This window comes from Monomorium pharaonis, chromosome 2 (assembly GCF_013373865.1).
Source record: "Monomorium pharaonis isolate MP-MQ-018 chromosome 2, ASM1337386v2, whole genome shotgun sequence".
NCBI lineage: Eukaryota > Metazoa > Arthropoda > Insecta > Hymenoptera > Formicidae > Monomorium > Monomorium pharaonis.
The window spans coordinates 26,721,023-26,743,245 of NC_050468.1; the positions used below are offsets into that span (position 1 = coordinate 26,721,023).

Below are 22,223 nucleotides of genomic sequence, written 5' to 3' on the forward strand. Positions count from 1 at the left end.
CTGCCTGCCTCGAAATTAATCCGCCGGGAGAAGAACGTCCCTTCGTCATTTTGCCTCGTTGCCTCTGATACCCGCGGCGGTATGAGCTCTTTAACACCGAGAGAGTCGCGCTAACGTGCTGTGCGACCTGGAAGAGTATGCGGAGCGTTTTTTATTTATTTATTTATTTATTTATTTACGTACGTATATACCGCGACGGGTAAAACGAGAGAATTTCACTTCGGTGAGGGGAGAGTCAATCAACTCTTTTTCTTTCTTTTTTTCTAAACGAGCAAGGAAATATTTCGACTTTTAATCTGGAATTGCGAGCGTGCTTATAGCCGCTGATGTGGAGAATCGATATAAATTATGGTGGGAAGATCGACTCTCGAGGTTCGCCGAGAAACTCGTAGGTAGGAGCGAAGGCGGTAATTTGAGAGGGAGAAATGGAGCGCGCGAAGGAGGGAAGTAGACATAAATATTCGTTTTACTTGATCGCGTTATAATGTGTAAAGGGCGGATAAATCCACGCAAATCTACGAGGCCGTTCTTAAGACACCACGAGGAGGCGGGCCACCGAGATCCGGACGCGCGCGCTCTTTCCCCCCCCTCCCTTCCGCTTCCCCTCCGGGAAGAATTATGCAGGTTGCATGGGCATATCGCAGTTACTTTCCAGCCGCGCTGTTATCGCGGCGGAAGTAATAATTAACCGGCCGAACAAAAGATTTTAGGCCCGCGACAGCGTATTCTGACCTCCGAACCGCGGAATCCTCATCCTCCGCGGGGGAGGGGGGGGGGGACAAAAGCTCCTCCAGAGCGCGGCGTTCATAATTCAATCCCGCGTATTGTCCCGCGCGACGTCCCGCACGACGGGTGTCGTCTTTCGCCATTAAGCGGAGTACAGCCGGACAATGGACGCGATTCGCTATTAACCCTTTCGGCGTCGAGAATTCGGGGGCGCGCGCGCGCGCGCACGCCATAACGCAGATAGAATTCTCTCTCCGAACCGGGCGCTTCTGCGCGCGCCCGGTCGATGCATTTAGCATCGGTCGCACATAATGCACTCCAAGTAATTCCATTTGTTGCCTCTCCTCGGGATCAGAGATCGGGAGTGCGCGTGTATTTCCGGCGTGTATTTCGATCCGCGCGCGCGATAGAGACGGAAAATTAATTCTCCTTTCGCGATCCAATTAAACTGGGTGCGAGAGATTTTGTACACGCGAGAAAAAAATTAAGCGTACAGAGAATTTTTGAAACGACGTTTACACTTGCGACACTGATAAAAATTGCGATCTGTATGTATATACGTAAACATGGCAATAATTCCTGAGTGATTCAATAACGCTTCGCTGAAACGGTGATTATATTTTCCTCACGTTCGCCGGCGAGTATCGAGATCCGATGTGAAAGCATTTTAATTTCTACCTCCGCTAAGAACCCGACCGTTGCTTTCCCGTTTACCGACTCGTTACAAACGGCGAGGCAAGCTTTATTAAAGAAGTTTTAATTAATTATAGGATTGTTTGTGTTATAAGGCCCGCATAAACGAACTTTTATGATCTCTCTTAATGAAATGTTTGTCTTTTTCGCTCGCGTTTTAACGAGAAAACTCGGATACTTGTCTGTAGATACGATTGGTAATAAATGATCTTTTAATATTCACACTTAATCCTGTTTCAACGAATGATAGAAATCTCAAGTAACTGTTCAGATATTGGTTGCATGTTTTTAAAATTTAAGAGAAGGAGAAGCAGTTTACAAAAGAATTTTTAGCAAGAAGATAAGATTTATTTTAACAATTTGACATCTTTGCTAATATTACCGATAGTATATTTGATCTTAATTTAGAGCGATTCGGAGGATTAATTCTTTGATCAAATGGCTCTTTGATCAAACTCGACGTTTAAGAGACAACAAATCATCAGAATAGACGGACTGTTGCTAGATGAATCGATAGAAGTTTCGTGTAACATTCCACCGCTGAAGCATGCTTTTGGAACTATGTAGCTTCAATAATATTGCATGTGTAGAATAGTTGCGGGCGTAGATATAATATTATACTACGCTACAGTTCTTCGGGAAGTAGAACAGAGTATGCAAAAGACGTTTGTCGAACTTGCGAGCGAGGGTAATAAGGAAAAATGCAACAGCGCGAAAGTGCATAATAATGAATTAAGGCGATAAAAATTATTCATTAGTAATTGGAACACTAATGGGATAAAAATATATTTTTTTAGAGCATTAATAAGTAGCGAGGAAAGAGACTAATATTTAGAGTAGTAATTCAATTTACCCCTTGACACTTTCTTTTTATTTCGTATCGTCGTTTCAAAATGAATAATATTACGCTGGCAAGCAAAAACTCCCATTACATTGCTGCTACCTTGTCCCATACAGCAGTAATGTGTCCGGTCTACGCATAATTATGATGTTACAAGCTATCATTTAATTTAAACACCCGATGTTGCTCGGACTATTAAATTAATATTTACGATTAATGTTTACGATTACTGTAGTCATTATTACGTATACCTCGTTTTGTAATATCCGTTTAATGATGGCGCATTTTACGGAAATCAAGATGTATTATTTTTCCAAAATCGACTTGCTTGTTTTATCGATGCAATTTGTATCCACCTGTTTACTACCATGCGCGATATATAACTACACTTCTTGCAAACATATCGTAACGATGTAAACAGGTATATATGCCGGAGTACGCCATCCTGTACTGCTGTATTCTACTTAACGAACCGACAGTTACTTACTTCACTGCGCCGTTCTCCCTTATTTATTGGGTGATCGTTAACTTCTGAAATCTAAGCTAAAACAAAATTACGTACACGAGATCGGGCAATGAAATACGAGGGAGAGACGCTCAAAGACACCTTCCACTGCAGTAGGGGAAGTTCGCCTAACGCCGGACGGCACCTATTGCCGGACACAACAAATATCTATACATATAGAAACGCGACAGAAAACGCTATAGTGGCAAAAGGAGAAAGGGAGGGAGTAATAACCTTGGACCTAGCGACACGCTTTTGCGACACGCAGTAAACAAATAGGAACTATCAATCGTTGCGCTCGGAAGAAAAAAATTGTACTGCGTAAATTTTAGAAGAGTATATTATCAAAACTCTTGTGATTAAATATTGACTTATATTTTTATTAAGTAATTTGGTAAGTACTTTTTCAATTACGTCAGTGTATTTTATATAAAAAGATACAGTTCAAAAAATATATTTTTTTATTTTGGATATTCGCTGTTCCCTGGTACCGGACAGAACATTTTCCCCTAATGCCGGACAATGAAAATGTCAACGTTATGTGTCTATGTTTATTTTTATAATATTGAATTATAATATTTTGTTTTTGGAGAATAGAAAAACCTAGGAGGCATTATGGAGAATAAAAAGAAAGGATCATGGGATAAGGATAATTTGAAAACTGCTCTTGATAAAGTTTTGTCAAAAAAAATGGGACTGAGAGAAGCTGCGCTAAAGTATAGTATTCCTAAAAGCACTTTACATGACAAAATAACCTGCCTAAAGTCCGGTGAAGAAATTGCATTGCAGCCTAAGCTTGGTAGATTCACCAAAACATTCCTACCAGAATATGAAGAACAATTATTGAACCATGTAAAAGACTTATCTAATCGATGTTTGCCACTTATGAAAAAAGAATTTTTAAAGTTGGCATATGACTTAGCTGTAGAGCTAAAGCTTCCTCATCGCTTCAACACTGAAAAAAGAACAGCTGGTAAACATTTTTACTATGATTTTATGGCTAGACATCCTGATTTATCACTAAGAACACCCGAGTCTACGAGTATGATGCGAGCTGTAGGTTTTAATAAGCCGCAGGTAGATTTGTTCTTCTCAAATCTTGAAAAACTCATGAATCAATATAATTTTCCTCCTTCTAACAAAAGAAACAAAGCACCGAAAACAAACAGCAGTGGCACATTTATCCGGGCCTGAAGCTAATTACCTTGAAGGGTTCTTGGTTATGAGAAAACGCGAAATCTTTTTTCTAGTTTGTCATACACTTCTTTTAAGTCCGGTTATTAATGCATCAAATAATATGTTTGTGTCTTCTATACGAAACTTATTCTTGCCCTTTGGTAAATCTGTGCCTCTTTTGCCGTCTGAAAAATTTTTTGTTTTATTTTTTTATTTTTTAGCTTGTGTGGATATCTCTGAGTGTTTTGCTAACTATATTTGTGATCGGTACCTATTATTTTAAAGTTGTTCGGCGTTAGGGGACTTACTTTTATTGTGTCCGGTATTAGGGGCCAGTTTATGTTTCACTAAAATCATAAATCAAAGATTAACTGTGATTTAAGATAATTGTTCTGACAAAGTTGATTATTTTGTTCTTTTATCTTGATTTCTAATATGTTAACTTGTAATAAATACAATATAAAAAATATATAACGAAATAGTTTTTTATTTATCCTGAAAAAACCTTAGGTGTCCGGCACTAGGCGAACTCCCCCTACTATTTACGATTCATTCAACATTTATGGTCTCAGCGGGGATGCACGGGACTTAGTAATGACGGCTGGAAAATGGGCTTTACGTGCTCTATACGGACGAGGATTAACGGAAAGTACCGTGCCCGCGTTAGAATCTATCCGCGGAGTTTCGCGCGCAATTCGCGATACCATCTCCCCTTTAAACTCCCATCAACAAGTATTGACAGCTATTTTTTTACGGTAGATCGGTGCCGCGGCAATCGGAATAGCTACGTTTCAGCGTGCCGCGTTCAAAAGCCGCGGAATGGGACCAGTGTGTCGGTTCGCGCTGCGTCGTTGTACCCTTGATTCGTCGAAATGCGAAATGTACGGGTGAATTTTTCACGAGAAACAAGCGAGTACTCTAGCAGGTCTCGTTACCACATTGAAGCCCGGATTTTTCGGCACCGTTGACATTGATTAAAAGTATTTGTAAAATTTTTCAAGCTAATCAAAAATTTCTCGTTTGTATTGTTTGAATATGAAGAAAGATATTTTACACGTGTTCGTTTTGATTTTGATAGTTTATATATATTTCTTCGGAAAATGAGCTTTTATATTTTCTCTCTGTCAACCGCAGTAGAAGTACCACATCACGTGCCAGACAACAGTTCGATGGTCTAGTTCTTCTCGTGCTCTCTCTCTCTCTCATGTCTTTCTCTCTCCTCGCCTCTCTCTCGCTCTCCTCTCATCCTCCACTCTCCCTCCTCTCTTCTCCTCTCTTCTCTCTTCTCTCTCTCTCTCTCTCTCTCTCTCTCTCTCTCTCCTCTCTCTCTCTCTCTCTCTCTCTCTCTCCTCTCTCTCTCTCCGTCGTGTTTCCGCTGGTAACCGCTACTTAACTAATGGTCTACTACCTTTGTCTCAGTCTCTCACGCTGTGACAATGCCGGTAGATGAATAGCATCGTTCGCATACCGTCAGAGAACGAAGTCACATGATCATTTGGAACCGTAAGAAAGATAGTCGTAAAGACCATCGGCGATGCCAACGGCAATAAAGATCACTATGTACCGATGCGACGAAGTTCCATTGATTGTAATTAAAATACACTGACCCAAAAATTAAACGTTTAATTTTCATTTCAACAATCCTTGGATTGGTTGAAAGAAATTTCTCAGGAATAACATTACATGAAAATTCAATATTAAGAAATGATAAAAATTTGTTTTTAATTGACATAGACAGTTATTGTGATCAGAATTGAACTTGGAAGATTTATAAATTTTAAATCTAATAACATGTTTCTTATAGAAAATTTATATTGTATAATACACCGAGAAAAAAACCATTTGCAGTAACTATAATATCACTATAATTTATAGTTATTTTTGGACCCAATCATGTTTTTGTAGTTATTCGACAATATAAATTATAGTTTATTTAAATCAAGATTTAAACTGTATTAAAGTTCTCATAATCATAATATCGATTTATACAATTTATGATATGATTGCCATAACCAAAATGATAATTCTAATTTAGTAAGTTGTAGCATACAACAATCACTATAAGTATCCATTATAAGTATATGATTATTATTATCAATATATAGTAATAATTACTATAAAGATACTATAATATTCCTGGCTATAATTATTTTACAATGCAATTATAGTTGTAAATATTACTTGTTTTTTTTTCTCGCTGTACATTTTATAAATATTTTATAAAATCCATTTTACAAGTAATTTATAATTTACATTAGATTTCAGTGTAGGAAATCTGACGCATTTTTATTTATAATTTTTTTCAGACCGTGGATTTTTATACATTGTGTACACATTTCAATGCATATTTTATATGTACGTGCGTGTATTTTTGTTCTTTATTATATGTCGGAGCACACGCGGCATAATGTGAATGGTATGAATAAAGATTGCTGAAACCGCCTCCGAAATCGGACAATCTTATTTAAAAATTTAACCGTTGTTTGTACTACAATTTCTATAGGATTATTTGAATATTGTATAATATTATATTGCCATAATGCTTTATTACACTCAAGATGTTAGGCACAGTAGGAATTTTTTTTACATTTATTTAAAAATTATGATATTATAGCTATTTTTTAATACACTAGAACATTACAAGCGCGCGCTATTTGACTTTTTACTTTAAAAATAATAATAATTGCAATTTGATTTTCTCTATCTTTTGTTTACATTAATCAAACGTCTTCTGCAATTTTAAATAAAAAAATGTAAAGTTTAATTATACATACATACATACATACCTACATACCTACCTACATACATACATACCAACATACATACCTACTTGCATACTTACTGCTATTTAGCTATCTAGCTACCTAGCTACCTAGCTACCTAGCTACATATTTATCTAGTTACGTTCGCTCGTTTGCTCCCTCCCTTCCACCCTTTTTCACTCACTCACTCACACACTCAGTCACTCACTGGCTCACTCCTCGCTCACTCCTCGCTCACTCCTCGCTCACTCTTCGCTCACTCTTCGCTCACTCGCCAGCTCGCTCACGCGCTCACTCCTCACTCACTCCTCGCTCACTCCTCGCTCACTCGCCAGCTCGCTCACTCGCTCACTCGCTCACTTCTCGCTCACTCCTCGCTCACTCCCGGCTTACTCCTGGCTCACTCCTCGCTCACTCCTCGCTCACTCCTCGCTCACTCCTCGCTCACTCACTCGCTCACTCCTCGCTCACTCCCGGCTTACTCCCGGCTCACTCCTGGCTCACTCCTCGCTCACTCCCGGCTCACTCCCGGCTCACTCCTCGCTCACTCCTCGCTCACTCCTCGTTTACTCCTCGCTCACTCACTCACTCACTCACTCACTCACTCACTCACTCACTCACTCACTCCTTGCTCACTCCTCGCTCACTCACTCGCTCACTCCTCGCTCACTTCTCGCTCACTCCTCGCTCACTCACTCACTCACTCCTTGCTCACTCCTCGCTCACTCACTCGCTCACTCCTCGCTCACTCCTCGCTCACTCCTCGCTCACTCACTTACTCACTCCTTGCTCACTCCTCGCTCACTCACTCGCTCACTCCTCGCTCACTCCCGGCTTACTCCCGGTTCACTCCCGGCTTACTCCCGGCTCACTCCCGGCTCACTCCCGGCTTACTCCCGGTTCACTCCCGGCTCACTCCTCGCTCACTCCTCTCTCACTCACTTACTCACTCCTGGTTCACTCCTCGCTCACTCCCGGCTCACTCCCGGCTCACTCCCGGCTCACTCCTCGCTCACTCCTCGCTCACTCCTCGCTCACTCCTCGCTCACTCCTCGCTCACTCCTCGCTCACTCACTCACTCACTCACTCACTCACTCCTTGCTCACTCCTCGCTCACTCACTCGCTCACTCCTCGCTCACTTCTCGCTCACTCCTCGCTACTCACTCACTCACTTCTTGCTCACTCCTCGCTCACTCACTCGCTCACTCCTCGCTCACTTCTCGCTCACTCCTCGCTCACTCACTTACTCACTCCTTGCTCACTCCTCGCTCACTCACTCGCTCACTCCTCGCTCACTCCCGGCTTACTCCCGGTTCACTCCCGGCTTACTCCCGGCTCACTCCCGGCTCACTCCTCGCTTACTTCTCGCTCACTCACTCACTCACTCACTCCTTGCTCACTCCTCACTCACTCATTCATTCACTCACTCACGCACGCACCCCATCCAAGTCGTTAACCCATGTGCACACTGCAAACAAAGTAAAGTTCACATGTGTTTGCAGGTTTTCAATACAATGTCTGGTAACGGAATTAACACTTACTCATTTTACAAGTACACCCATAAAAAAAGTAAACAAAGACATTGCTTCGCTGTGGTCACACACAAACACACACACACACATTTAAATTTTTGTCTACAAATTATGGATTTCCTACTTACCGACATTAAAAAAAATTTTTTTTGAGTCGCCAAAAATCTTTGCATATGTTTTTTTTCACTAAATGAAATTTTCAAAATTTGAACTAAATTGGCGATTGGTCCGTTTCGGAAGCTAAATTATTTGTACATATTTTTATGTCTGAGTTTGTCAGGTATTACAAAAATTATGATAAACATTTATAAAAATATTTAAAATAAATATTTATACCATTATTATCAAAGAATATAAAAAATATTTCAAGTTTATATACCACTAGACACCACAGACGCGTGCTTCGCGCGCGCTACTTAACTTTTTATTTTTTACCTTTTAAAAATAAATTACAACAATAAATGTATAGATAATATTTATACAAATTTGACAGCTGTCAAAATTCAATTGCAATGACAGCTACTCTTGCAACACGAAGTAAGCGCAGCGAGAGAACCAATTGGCATCGCGGAAAAGCGACAACAATGATCTTCGAGAAATGCGAGCAATCGACTTTACATGCCTTTTTTTAGATAGGATAGGATCTTCGAGAAATGCGAGCAATCGACTTTACATGCCTTTTTTTAGATAGGATTTTGTATAGCTGAATGATAAAAAAGGTAAGGTGAATGGCCTAGATAATTTTGATAACTTTTAACGATCACAATATTGTTAGAATTAATAGGATTAAAATTCTTTTTGTTTTTGTTTGTAGATTAAACAAAAGGTATTTCGTAGAACGAAATTCTACGAAATGTCCTAGACTCCTAAATCGCACCACTACGTTGTTTAGATCGCGACTTTCACTACCGTGATATAAATGGTTGACTTTTTTACAGCGAACGAGAAATAGCCACAAGAGAGAATACGGAAAGTGGTATTTATGAATCGTGCTTACAAAGAGTATCGAAACTGTGATGTATGGAAATAAGAATGAAATAAAAAGAAAATATATTTTTATTTAAAAAGAATCATTTCTCGACCTCGGAATAAGACGAACTAGTGTAGTAGATTCTGTAGAATTATTGCAATTTTGCAATATGCGAACTTAAATTCCTTATTAAAAAAAATTATAATAATCATAATTATAATATGCAAAAAATTATGAAAAAATATATAAGAAGAGGAAAATATCTTGTATTCTATTATGATGTAAGAAACTTAAAAATGCTCTTTATAATTTTTGAGTTTATAAGCCTTTTTATGAAAGGTGATGGGGTTTCGGCGAACTTCCCCAACTATTCTGCATTTTGAGACGCGAATTACAAGTCGTCTAAAGTGAGCTTAATATGTATAGCAATATACGAAAGTATCCCCTGCTGTCGAGAGATCGCTATACACTTCGAATTTGCATGTTTCCGCCTCCGTAACGATATAGTTAACAAGAAGCATCATTCCGTGCGTTGACACAGGCACGGATTCGACGTCTTGTTTGCGGACGGGCGATCGAATGTTCGGTACACAAACTGAAATTCGCGGCTCGCTCGAACGTGCGCGGGCATCAACGGGTTATAATCTGCGGAAAATATCGCATCATTCATACATGTCTATCTCCGCGAGCGATCATGATTTATGACGCGAAGTGATTATCTTCTGCCGTACGCATTCGCCGCATTAAAAAAGTTCTTTATTATGCTTACTGGGAGGATTCGAAGCTTATCTTGCGGATTTATGTACGAAATGTCATCCGGATCTGTACTACTTTATTGCAGTCTCCAATTTTGGTCGCAAGGTAATCTGCCTTGGACATATTATCTCTCTTATGCAATGCTATTCGATTAATACAGCCTTCTGCTCAAGTTTTACATTGACTTTTAGAGGGAAAACGCTACGTGAAATGAGTTTTGTTAACTACATTTTCAACATCGGAACGGGAAATTCTCTACATAATGCAGTTACGAAAAATGTAAATTAGTTAGGGCAAAAAGAAGTTCGCGCAAAGCTATTTCTGCTTAGACGTATATATTTTTTAGTTCCCCTCTTTTTTTTTCATTTGGATTTTTGTTCACCTCTATGTAGAATCAGCGAATTTGGTTACATCACGTGCTTGAGCGCGAGCCCTTAAATTGCCCAATTATCACGCGTACTTCATAATACGCGCGACAATAATTGGATTAAGTGGCACTCGCGCAAATGGAAGTCCGAAACGCCGACGTGTGCGCAAATAAAGGGGGCAAAAAATCTCGCAGCTGTGCGAGATTTGCGTTCGAAAACTTGGCATTTGTTCCTCAAAAATTCCCTTTGCCGGCATCGATCGGCGCCTAATTAATGTGCTTAACGCGGACATTGTGCACGTGAATCGTGACGAGTGAGTCTCTCTCTCTCTCTCTCTCTCTCTCTCTCTCTCTCTCTCTCTCTCTCTCTTTTTCTCCTTTTCTCTCTTGGTACATTTGCATCGAGCTGCAATTAGCTCGTTTAATTCTTGGGTGCTTAGCGATGTTCGCAACGGGTCTTCTGTGTTGATTAATTATCGATCAATTAGAGTTTTAATCGTTCGCCCGATGTGGGGTTTCGACATGCTTTCGCTAAGACACATTAGGCTCATTGAATGCGTTATTGAAGCGAAGAGACGAGGCGACTCGGCGGTTGAAATCGTTCTCTTTATCCGCCGCGATATGCAAAACGAAGCCTCGCTAATTATGCGAGAACGAGCGAACCCGCGGCCAAGTAGCAGTTCTGAATAAATGAAGCTTTAAGAGACGGCGAGAGCCCCGCGCCACCGACTCATTTGCTGCGCACAATACTCATACTTTGTTTTAATTTTAGATGAATTCGCATTTCTGCCTAACATTGTCCAGTTTATGAACAATATATAGTTACGCTGGCCCCCGTAAAGTTTAAAGAGGCCGTCGCACCCCGTTACCGACGTTGCGTGTATTGCGGTTGGCTCCAGCGCTTCGAATTAAATTATCATACGGAGAACGAGCTACTGGCGAAAAGTAACATTTAATAACTTTGTACTGTTGTCCGCGAGATCGTTTGTTCCGGGTTAAAGCGCACGTTAGATTTCGCACGCGAGACGTGAGAGGACGCGGTTCGTGTACCGAAATGTGAATGAAACCTTCCTCGTTAATTTTCTCCAAAGGCACAAAGGTGGACTCGGTCGAAAGTTGCTTTCTCGCATCGGTGCTTAATAAGTCCAACGGAGCTTTGACGTGCCGAGAGATCGCAAAATCGTAGCCGTAACACGCGACGACCTGAAGGGTTATCGGATTAATTCGGCCTGTTGGTCTCTTTGGTGCTCGAAGTTTTCCTACTTTCCCGATCTACCGTCGGATAAGATGGAAGTTGGGATGGGAATCGAATTAAAAACGGGGTGGAAATTTGTGAGGAAGCTGCCCGAATGCTGGTACGATTCGACAGCGCTCGCTCGATTGCGTTTATCGCCTTTGAAGACTGATTCTCGTTTACGATTGCTTTAAAGATTTGTGTGTGTGTGTGTGTGTTGTGTGTGTGTGTGTGTGTGTGTGTAACGAGATCTTCCTTGGAGACCGTTCGGATCTAGCCCGCTAACTCGATCTTACCATTAAGAATTAGAAGATTACCACGATTACGCACGGGATGCAAGTACGCCCTATTGCTACTTATGCGAGTGCCATTCATAATTATGGTCTGTATGTATGAGAATCCTATTTTGTTCTTTCCGTTATAATCTATTATTGGATATCCCAGTTCTTTGCCAGCTTTTAGGAAAGCTTCTGCCAAAGAGTATGAAATATGGTATTTAAGTATATATAAAATGAATCAGATGGATAAGGTTGAGATAAAAGTTACGTTGAAAAGTTGTAATTACAAGCCAAAAGTACATTTTTCTACATTTCTAGTATTGAAAAATTGATGTCACGTTTTTATTATAATATCTGTGAGAAATCACCTAATACTGTGCTTCTTTTGTGTGTGTGTAGTTTGTGTACAGAAACTAAAATATCGCGCTAGATGTCGATGTTTAAAAGCATCTTTAAAATTCCCCCTTTCCTGAAAAAAAAAATTATAAATAATTTATTGCGAAAAATAAGGTAAATGTCTCTATTTCTAAATAACGCTTATTGGTATCTATCTGACTTAATTCGATTTAATCCGGTTACTCGACTTGATCTTTCCTTTATAAATTAAGGAAAATATTTAGCGATACCTATCGTGAAAATTGTACGAAAACAGCTAATTTTACTTATACAGGTTTAATAATGTAATGTAGAATGGGTCCTAAATTTAATGCGACTTCTGTATCTATGAATGGAAGGCGGAATTACATCCCTTTCTCACCGATGACATGAAAATTTTGTAATCCAGCCTATTTACCGTGACAACAAATTTGCCTTATTTAAAATTTAAAAATATGCGACCCGCCATGTAATATAATTTGTTATGCATAAGCGAATTTTAACGAGCCACTGTTCTCAAACTTCGTTTGTGTATAGTTGCGTATTTCGTTGAAATTGCATAAAACTAGAATACGCTTTTCCCCCTCATACTCCGCGAACTCTGCATGCATATTAACAAAGGACAGTGGTATTTATTTCTTTTTTTTAGCCCCTTTCCGACGAACTCGCGTGATAATTTCGACCGCGTTCAGTTGCACGCGAAGATCGAAGTGCAATCGGATTAATTCCGAGTCGTTGAGCTGCCCGCACGCCCCGACTTTTTCTTTCATTCCTCGTGGCTCCGAATGGACAGGATAACGAAGAGCGCGAACGACGACGGAAGACAAATAGCGGCTTGTTTGCTCACTACGCCGTAATCTTCAGTCAGTGGTCTAACCGAAGTTGTATTGTTATTCGCGCACGAATAATCTTCCCCGTTCCTCCCTCCGATCCTTCCGAGCTGCATGGTAGCTTCAATTAAGGACTGTCCTCGCAAAACACGATATATCTGTCGAACGAAAAATAGGTATTTTTATAAAACGTATATTTTATACGTTTTGTTTATCTCTGCGCATACTCGCCGCGGAAAAGTTGGGAAATTGTAGATCATCAAAAATAAACGTATCGGATATAAGTAAATAAAATAGCGTTAAGTAAATTTTCGAAAATATTCAACAGAGTTCGTTTGGTTCATATTTTGCGTTTCAGAGAATTTTGCAAAGGTTAGCTTTCAATGTACGAGATATTAATCAGGGTGACGTTATGTTATTCACGAAAAACAATATAATACGTAATGTTATATGTATAATTTTTATTTTTAAAAAAGGGACAAATACTTTGTGTGCGTAACGTGACATTTCGAAATTTAGCATTTACCTACTTTAAACAATTTGATGTTGTGAAATTGTTACAGAGTACCACCGAATGTTACATGAGATAAAAACATTATTTGAGTTATTTAGTCCAATTAGTGCGATAATTAATTACACGTCGTCGCGGCATACGTTTAAGTTACAAAACTCATTAATTTGAAAATTGCAGAAAATAAGTTGGCGGTTTCTGTGCGTGTTGAAATTAAATCCATTGCATTGCTGCACAGATTTCATGCATTTGCTGTTTGAATTAGTGTCGAAAGTTCTACACTATTCTAAATTTCATTAAATTATTGTTACTTATTTAAAGGGTTTTATACTTTCTCTCTTTTAATTCGAATCAACTAAATGTGGCAAAAAATATTCTCTTTAAACTTTACATTGTGTTTGCAAAAATATCCTTCCATTACCTTTATATCAAAATATTTTACTCCTTAGCAATATATTTTCAATATGTATCAACATATTTTAATACAGTTGCAATATTTCGAATTTCCGTGATTCCAAAATTAATTAAATCTCAAACATTTTTAAGCGAATAATTCTCAACAACCTTAAATTTCATCTATCAAGATAAAATTTAAAATTTAATATCACATATACATGCGACACCGCAAATATTCCATCTTCCTGAAAAAAAAACGAAAGAAACAGAGAAATGAATTAATATCTTGTAGCGAATTTAATTAGTTTTACAACTGCGTCGCGCATTGTGCTTCTCTGTAAAAAAGAAATGGTGGTTTATATCGCGAACGTCGAACGGCGAATTCGTTCGTACGCGGAAACTTGTCTGGCGTGAAACGCGATTACCAAACCGCGTGGCTAGAAACGCCGAATTGCTGCCGGAGCGTGAAGATGTAAGAGAACGATAAACCCCGCCTTAATAACGTCAGAATCCGACAGCGGGCGTTTCACCTGTTCCCCCTGTCGCTCTATTCGTCTGACAATGAGCGGAGGATCGCGTCGAGGGCATTTTATCAATTTTCCCCGAGATGTGTATCCATCGATAAGCCCGTCGCCCGTTGTATTCACGTCGGTATATATCTCGCGGGCTCTTGCCCGCGATGAAACGTAACGGACATTTGAAACGAGTCAGCGAAAGAAGGAGCGCCGCGGAGCGATCGCTCCATAAACGGGAGGCGGCTGGACGGAGCGGGGGGGGGGGGAATGGAAGGGGAATCGCGATCTCTCGATTTTAATTAAATTTCTTCTTTTGACGTGTGTGTTATTCTGTAACGTATGAATTCCGCGGAAACCGCGGGACAGGATATAATTCCGGTGCCGTCACGTTACACCCCCTTCACCCACCCCCTTTTCAGCCTCCCAGTCCCATTCACTCGCTACATCAGCCGGCCCGTACACACATCGACAGGCGTAAACTTTGGACGATGACACTCGCCTCGCGTCGTCGTCGTCGTCGTCGTCGTCGGCGGTGTTTTTCGCGACTTTTGGGACATCCTGTACGGAAAGGAGCGTGGGGAGACGAGGGTTCCGCGGGATGAAATCAATAATACGCCTCCATTCAAAGCCGCCGCCGCTGCCACCGCGCCGTCACCGCCGATGTCCTTACGGTCTTTCGCGGGACGTGTTCCGGCTTGGTTCACGCCCGGTTTAACGACCTAATTACTATTCCTACCCCTCCCACCCCTTTAGGAACACTGCAATCTCGAAGATGCGCCTGTGATTAGCGACAGCGCCGATAACGCTTTTGCCTTCTCGAGAGCGGCTCCCGCGTGTACGTACACCGCGTACATCAATCTTCCGCGGGCGAGACATTTCTGTCTGTTGCAGCGCGGTTCAACGTGCGGTATCAGTTTTTCCTTGAGGGAGAGAGGGTATATATACGCGGCACGCCGGTAGCGTCGTAAAAGTACCGATCGAAAGTATCCCGCGTATCTCGAACGAAAAATATCGCGAACGGGGATATCTCTCTCTCTTTCTCCCTCTCTCCGCGCGGCTGTTTATTATTCCGTTATCGACCGGCATCGCCAGGACCCCGCGTGGGGTGTAATTAGGATGTGGAACAGATTCGCGATATTTCGCAATAACGCAACTAATGATCACTACATTATATAGTCGTGGCGAACGGCAAGTATTTATCTCGGCGCCCGGTCACGTTTGACCAAAGACTAATAATTTCATTTGGTAATTCATGAAAATGTGATTTGCGCCGGTGATTAAATACCCTCGATTGAATATCGCAGGCGATCGAAACGTGCAGGCGTTTTAGTTCCGCTCGTTGGGCGTGTATAGCGGGACCGTAGAATGCATTTTTATTTTTCGATTACACGACGCTATACCCCTGTGTGCCTTGTGCTTCGTGGCCTGTCGTGTACTGCGGAAGATCGCCGCCGGAGGAAGATTTATCTCTCCACGCAGATCAGCATCCGTATACACATTTCTTCCAATTTCCGTGCGGTTTGCTGATGCAATTTTAATATCTCCGATTTCCCTTTGCGCCGAGCACAAGCTGGTGCCGCGGTTTCATTTGAGAATCTCGCAAGTTGATATCGGACGAAGTTCATCGTTACTTCGCAGTTTTATCCCCCCCCCCCTCTCCCCAAACTCGTAATATACACACCGGGGATGAATAGGACGACGCGCGCGTATCGGCAATTAGAATCTACGTCTTAACCGCATCGGCGAGTGCACTCGGTGGATATGGGTCATGAGGTTTTATCGATTGGCGACGGTGCTGAAAAAGATGAGTGTCGAGAACGGGGGACGAGCTCCCGTTCGAATAACGAATATCGATTTCCCAGGGGGGGAAAAACGCGTTTTAAATGCTCTTTTACACGTGGGGTAATAAAAAAAAAAAAACACCGCGCACTCAAACGGATCGCGCTGTCGCGGTGTTGAGGTTGTCGCGCGAATTAATAACCGATTAGGGCGGGGGGGTAAAAAAAACGATTTATTTGTACGGCGTTTTTATTGCGGTGCGCAAACGCGTATTAAAACGTCGACGTTGAACAATGAGCGTCGAGCCGTGCAAAAAGCCGGACTGATTAATTATTATTGATTAATTAATACTGATTAATTAAATTAGCGAGCTCGCTGTAACAAAAAGCCATCAGTGAAGTCATATTTTCCAATGTGGCACATCTTAACAATGTTTTACATTTTATTTTCGAAATTTTCGGGAAATAATAGAGAATCAATTGATGTTAACATTTTTGCCATTGCCTAATTCATTTAATAAATGTACGTTAGATTTAATGAAAATTATACAATTTTTGCTGTAGAAGCGAACTTGAATTCAAAGATTCTTAAATTTCAATTTGCCCGACGATTGCTTTGCAGAAAGCGGGCAATGGCATCGATTAATCGAGTGCAAAGAAAATAATAGAAATGACAAATGACAGATTACGGATAAGTAATTAATCTGCATGATATTACGAGCAATCAATCGGAAATTTCACGACCGCTTGTGAATATTTAACCGCACGTTGACGTATATTTAATCGCGTGCGCGGCGAGATATTCATAATACATTTCGACCAGATTCGGAAACGTGTCGAGTCTGTCGTGCGGTGATCCGTGATAAATAGATAGTTTGCGATTCATTGAGCTACTTTATATCCCGGCCGGTCAATAATAATAACATTTTGGTGCATCAGCTGGCGACGGACGCGAAGATTGCGCGCGCGTTACGACATCGCGGGCGAGCAGCAGCGATAACCCGCTTAAATAGTTAACGAAAGAATGAATTTAAGGACCCGTGTCACACTTCTGTTTCTCAAACGACGGTAAAAAGCGATGAAAGCGCTGAGCTTTCGCGACAACTCGCGACTGCGCCAATTGACCTCGTAAATCCTGCAATTGGATCAACACGCGGCACTTTTCAGGCTTCTTAAAAGCCTCTTCATCGCCGCTGTTTTCCGTATGTTTTATATCAAAATATACTTTCAGTCTGCCAATTTGTCGGGACGGGATGAAAAATATCACAGGCAAGATTGATCGGGAGACTCGGTTTTTGTTTTGTTTTTTAAAGAGCTTGTGCGATTGTACGTTTATTCGATGCAAGAAAGCTGACGGTTGATCAATCTAAATGCGTTCTGGAAACTCGGTACTATGATTTATAGCTGCGAAATAGTCTCGTAGTCGTCGCGCTTGGATTGCGAGTACGAGATATCCTTTAGTTAATGGCGAGCAAGTTAAATTAAAGAGCTTCTGCACGCTTTGCGGCTAACAGCATTCACGTTTTAACTGTTCCAGCTGACAAGGTGCCAGTTTCGCGTTGCGGCCACGTCGGGCCAGCTTGATGCCACTCCGTTATCGTTTTGCCCCAATTACGGAGGTGTTCCATTTAATGCAACGAATTTCATCTCGAACGGGATGGTTTTCCAACGCCGCGTTTCGTCACAAATCTCATAGAATCAACAATTCGTAGTTGCCGTGCACGTTCACTTGCTGGAATATATATATATATTTTTCGCGTATTTATATTGTAACCTGGAGCACGAAATAAAGCGTGCACGTTGTGCGAAACAAGTTTACGTTCTCCTTCGACTTGAAAATTATCTATCCGCCATGGAAGATATTTTATTATTTTACCTGATAAATATTAATCTCATTAATTTCGGCAGAAATTTTTATGTATACGCTACAATGATTATTATTGCCACGTTAATTAAGCCATGTAAATTTAACATGACAATTAGGTAGTTAACAATAATGGGAATAATTAATAGCTGAATTGATATAATATAATTAATAGCTAAATTTGTGTTAATACCTTGCAAATGAAGTATTTAGATAAAATGTATAATCGCGGTTTATTTGCCAAATAAAAGCGTCCTAGTTTTGCAGTAAATCCGATTGTACCTTTACTTTTATACACTACTTTTTCACATATTTTTCTTTCGTTCGCTATAATACAACGTGGTTACAATAATTTTTTTTATAATGTAATATGAAAAATATGATATAATATATATAATATGATACGAATTATAAAATACTAAAATAATTTATGTAAGTCTGATAAAATAATCGGAATCTCACGAATTCTCAGTCTCTAATTCTGTCCTCGGAAAAGATATACGGCGTCTCCTTCCCAATTAATCTTAACTCGTGTGTTCAAGCGAAATAGATTGCACACGAGTGAAGAGAGGTATCTTCCTACGGCCCATGAATAGAATACGTCCTCGCGCATCCCTAAACGAGCCGCAGAGCGCAGCTTGCGAAACAGCCGCGCTCTTGGCATCGTCTCAACTGTCATCCGAGTAAATCCGGAACGTGGGTATTTCGTGCTCCAGGTTGCCAGATAAAGGCTCGAGGAGGTTTGACGGTAACGACGATACCCTTTGTTCCCGTCCGCGCTCGCTCATCCTCTCGCGGGAATGTTTTCATAGAAAATTAGGGGCGAGAGGGAGGGAGGGAGGGAGGAAGAGCGCGAAATGATAGCCCGGACGGTGGTAGTTCGTGACGGCTACGGTTACACAGCCATCCACCGTGGTCGCGCAGATTGCTCGTGCTCGAGGGTGGATTCAATCTAGTGGGATTACCCGGTGACTCGGCCTCCGCCATCCGTTGTCGCCCCCCCCCTCTCCCCTTTACGTACCGCCGCGGATCTATCTACTCCCATCGCGTCGCCGGTCTGGTTCTTGCTAGGCCGGAATTCCGTATCCTGTATGTCAACACGCATCCTTTCGTCGCGCCCGGTCTTCGCAGACCGTCTTAATCCTCCGCGCTCCGGGGAAATAATCTCCCGGAAAATGGCACGGGATATGAAATATTCTACTTTCGGGGTATTTTAACTGCTTAACACATTTTATTTTTCATCTCGCCACGCGTTGGCAAAAACGACGAACCGCTGACGAAAGATTAGCGTAATATAATATAATCCTAAAAGATACATATATTACAGAGGATAATAACTTTTTTTTTTTACTAATAATACATACAGTAATATTAAATTTTTTATGAAACATTGCCACATAATTTTATGTGTCTTTTATACAGAGACTATATATTGAGGTTGCTCTTTTTGAACCATTGTTAACTGTTTTTTTTTTTTAACTAATTGCGCACGTTCTTTCGAACGTTTCGAACGTTCTTGTGCTAACGATCGTTTAACAATATTTAAAAGAGAAAGGGGAAGATAAGATTACAGGATTTGCGCAATTAATATACACCGCATTTACGTGCGAATATATTTATAGCGTATTACATGCATGAAGAAGCCCGGCAAAAACAGTAAACGACGACGTAAGCACAGGTCACGCAATAAGCGATTGTACGTATCTGGTTAATATCGCGGACTGCATGCATAAATGATAATTATATATAGCGACGCAATGTTTGTCCGGCAACAAACCTGCTTCGCGATGCGCTCTTGCGCGTGCTCATTTGCCGCTAATTAATTATGTTATTCGATATTAGTTCGCCAACACGCGTGCGAGGATTCGAAACATATTTGCGAAGGTGGACCCCTTTATTGCCTTGAATGTATTTCGTTATAATTATAGAATGCCGTTATTGTTGCCGCGTCGAGCGTATTTCGACAGTTATTTCGCATCGGCGTAATGAAATACGCTTTTCATTTGTCCTACATTCGAGTTTATTACGGCAGAACGTAACAATGTGCGGCATAAATGTGCGTGGTTGTTTATACTTTCAAATTTTGCTATTCTCCGCGCGCGTAAGACACCCCCGTGCGCGCGATATTAGCCTTTCCCTGTGAAATCAGCCGGGGTGATATTTCCATTTCCAAGTAATCGCGTATATATAAATTAAGCGAACAAATAAACGAAGCGGTGTTTGTTTAACGACGGATTATACGATTTTTGATTTTTTTTTTACGTTATAAATTTAATGCAATCGTGTGCGAGAAATAGTGCGGAAATATGTCAAACTGCAAAATATATATGCGCATACATATCTGCCGTAAATGGTGATAACAAATGTGCGATTGACTTTTTTCTTTTTAGATATTGAAAATATATGAGACGTTTTGAAGTACAACTTATACCGTTGACAATTGAATTCTACTGTGGAAGTCATTTGAAGTTTATTTATTTAACTGGAGATCAATACGCGTTGTCTCGTCGACTGAATTTCATTGTGTTTTTAAGTCTGGACGCGATTACATATTCCTTCCACTAAAAGTTATACATTTTTATTTAAAAAAGAATTAAACTGGTTATTGAAATTTATTTTTCTCTTATTTTTCTGTCGTTCCACGAAATATGGTTGAATCGAAAGATGATTTTAAATCGATTTGAAGGATAATATATCACGATCAAACTACGATAGATTAACGAAGAATTGGAAGACTCTTCGAAATCGTCGTCGAAAAACACGGCTGCAGTTTTACAACTTATCGGACGTTTTAATAGGCGCGTGAATGTTTTTCTTATTAATATAGCGGCAAGTGTATCGGTGTCAGGTTTTTCTCGAGCTTCATTCGTTTGTAACAGCGGCGACGCCGATTAAAAAATGCTTGGCGGGAGGATTTACGACCGCGGCATTCTTAGGGGATTCGTTGGGGAATTTCTCCCCTTTGCCCCGGGCGTGATGCTTGTCGCCGACGTGAGAGCGAAAATATATGCCGGACGCCGCGCGCCGGTGGCGAATACAAATCTGCGGTCTGTTTTCAGCGCCCTATTATTCTTACTCCGAGACTTGGCCGCACACGCGGCCGGGCGCAGTCATGATATCGGGCTTCGCGATGGGAACAAGTCGAGGGATCAGTAGCGTGCGACGGAGGGCATAAATCTTGCGAGATAAAAATTGCAATGTCAGATGACCCGATATGCTACGTAGGTACGAATAGTCTACCCGCGGAATATACCGATACGATTCATTATTCATATATCGGGTATACGATTCACGACTATCATTCATATCGATATGCTCGGACGTGGCTAAAAAGGACATCCATTATAAATATCTGCTGAAAATACTACGCGAAATACTACTTATTGTGACAAAAAGATGCTATAGAAGAGTATCAAAGTGATTCTAAAGCGACTCGATTTCTTTCCATTTGAAAAGTCGTCTTTTCGAAGCTTTACATATTTGCTACGTCTTTTTAGACAAATAAGTCCGTACAGAATGCGCTTGTAAAGATGTTAACATTATTATTGTGTCTATTCTATTGTTATCGTTTGCTGTATGTAAAACAAGGATCGAGTGACGCAAGCGGCATGCTAAGTTCGTTATGGGCGCGTTCTGAATACGGGCCGTAAAGTAAAATAATGAAGAATAAATGAACTTTTTATCGACGCGCTGCAGGAATATAAATAAAAATTTTTAGTCACTTTTAGCGACGATTCGTGCGCCAGATTGTAGGTAACATTATAATTAACGGGGACACGCCGTGTGCCACTGTTATCAGACCTATGTGTGCCACAGACATTTCAAAAACAAAGGCAACACAATCCTGCGGTACAACGCATGAATATCAATGTAGTTAGGTTGGTGGAAATGCGGCCACAGTTGCTGCGGTGGTACGAGATTGGAGGGGACGCGCGCCCACACACACACACACACACACACACACACACACACACACACACACACACACACACACACACACACACACACACACACACACACACACACACACACACACGGGTGATTTTAATCCTTTCAACTGAGTGAAAACAGTTTTTTTGCGAGTTATGCTTTTGTGGTACGGTCAGGGAACAA

General features: G+C 40.9%; 2 protein-coding genes across 3 annotated transcripts in view; both read left to right on the forward strand.

Moving 5' to 3' along the window:
* Nucleotides 1-22,223, forward strand: part of LOC105839493 (monocarboxylate transporter 4) — an 88,806-nt gene that overhangs the window by 22,255 nt on the left and 44,328 nt on the right. The gene's annotated exons all lie outside the window — the stretch shown is intronic.
* LOC118644604 lies at nucleotides 2,859-4,420 on the forward strand. Its single transcript, XM_036283463.1, has 2 exons — nucleotides 2,859-3,159; nucleotides 3,363-4,420. The coding sequence occupies exon 2, from the start codon at nucleotides 3,381-3,383 to the stop codon at nucleotides 3,957-3,959; it is 579 nt and encodes a 192-aa protein (XP_036139356.1). The 5' UTR covers nucleotides 2,859-3,159; nucleotides 3,363-3,380; the 3' UTR covers nucleotides 3,960-4,420.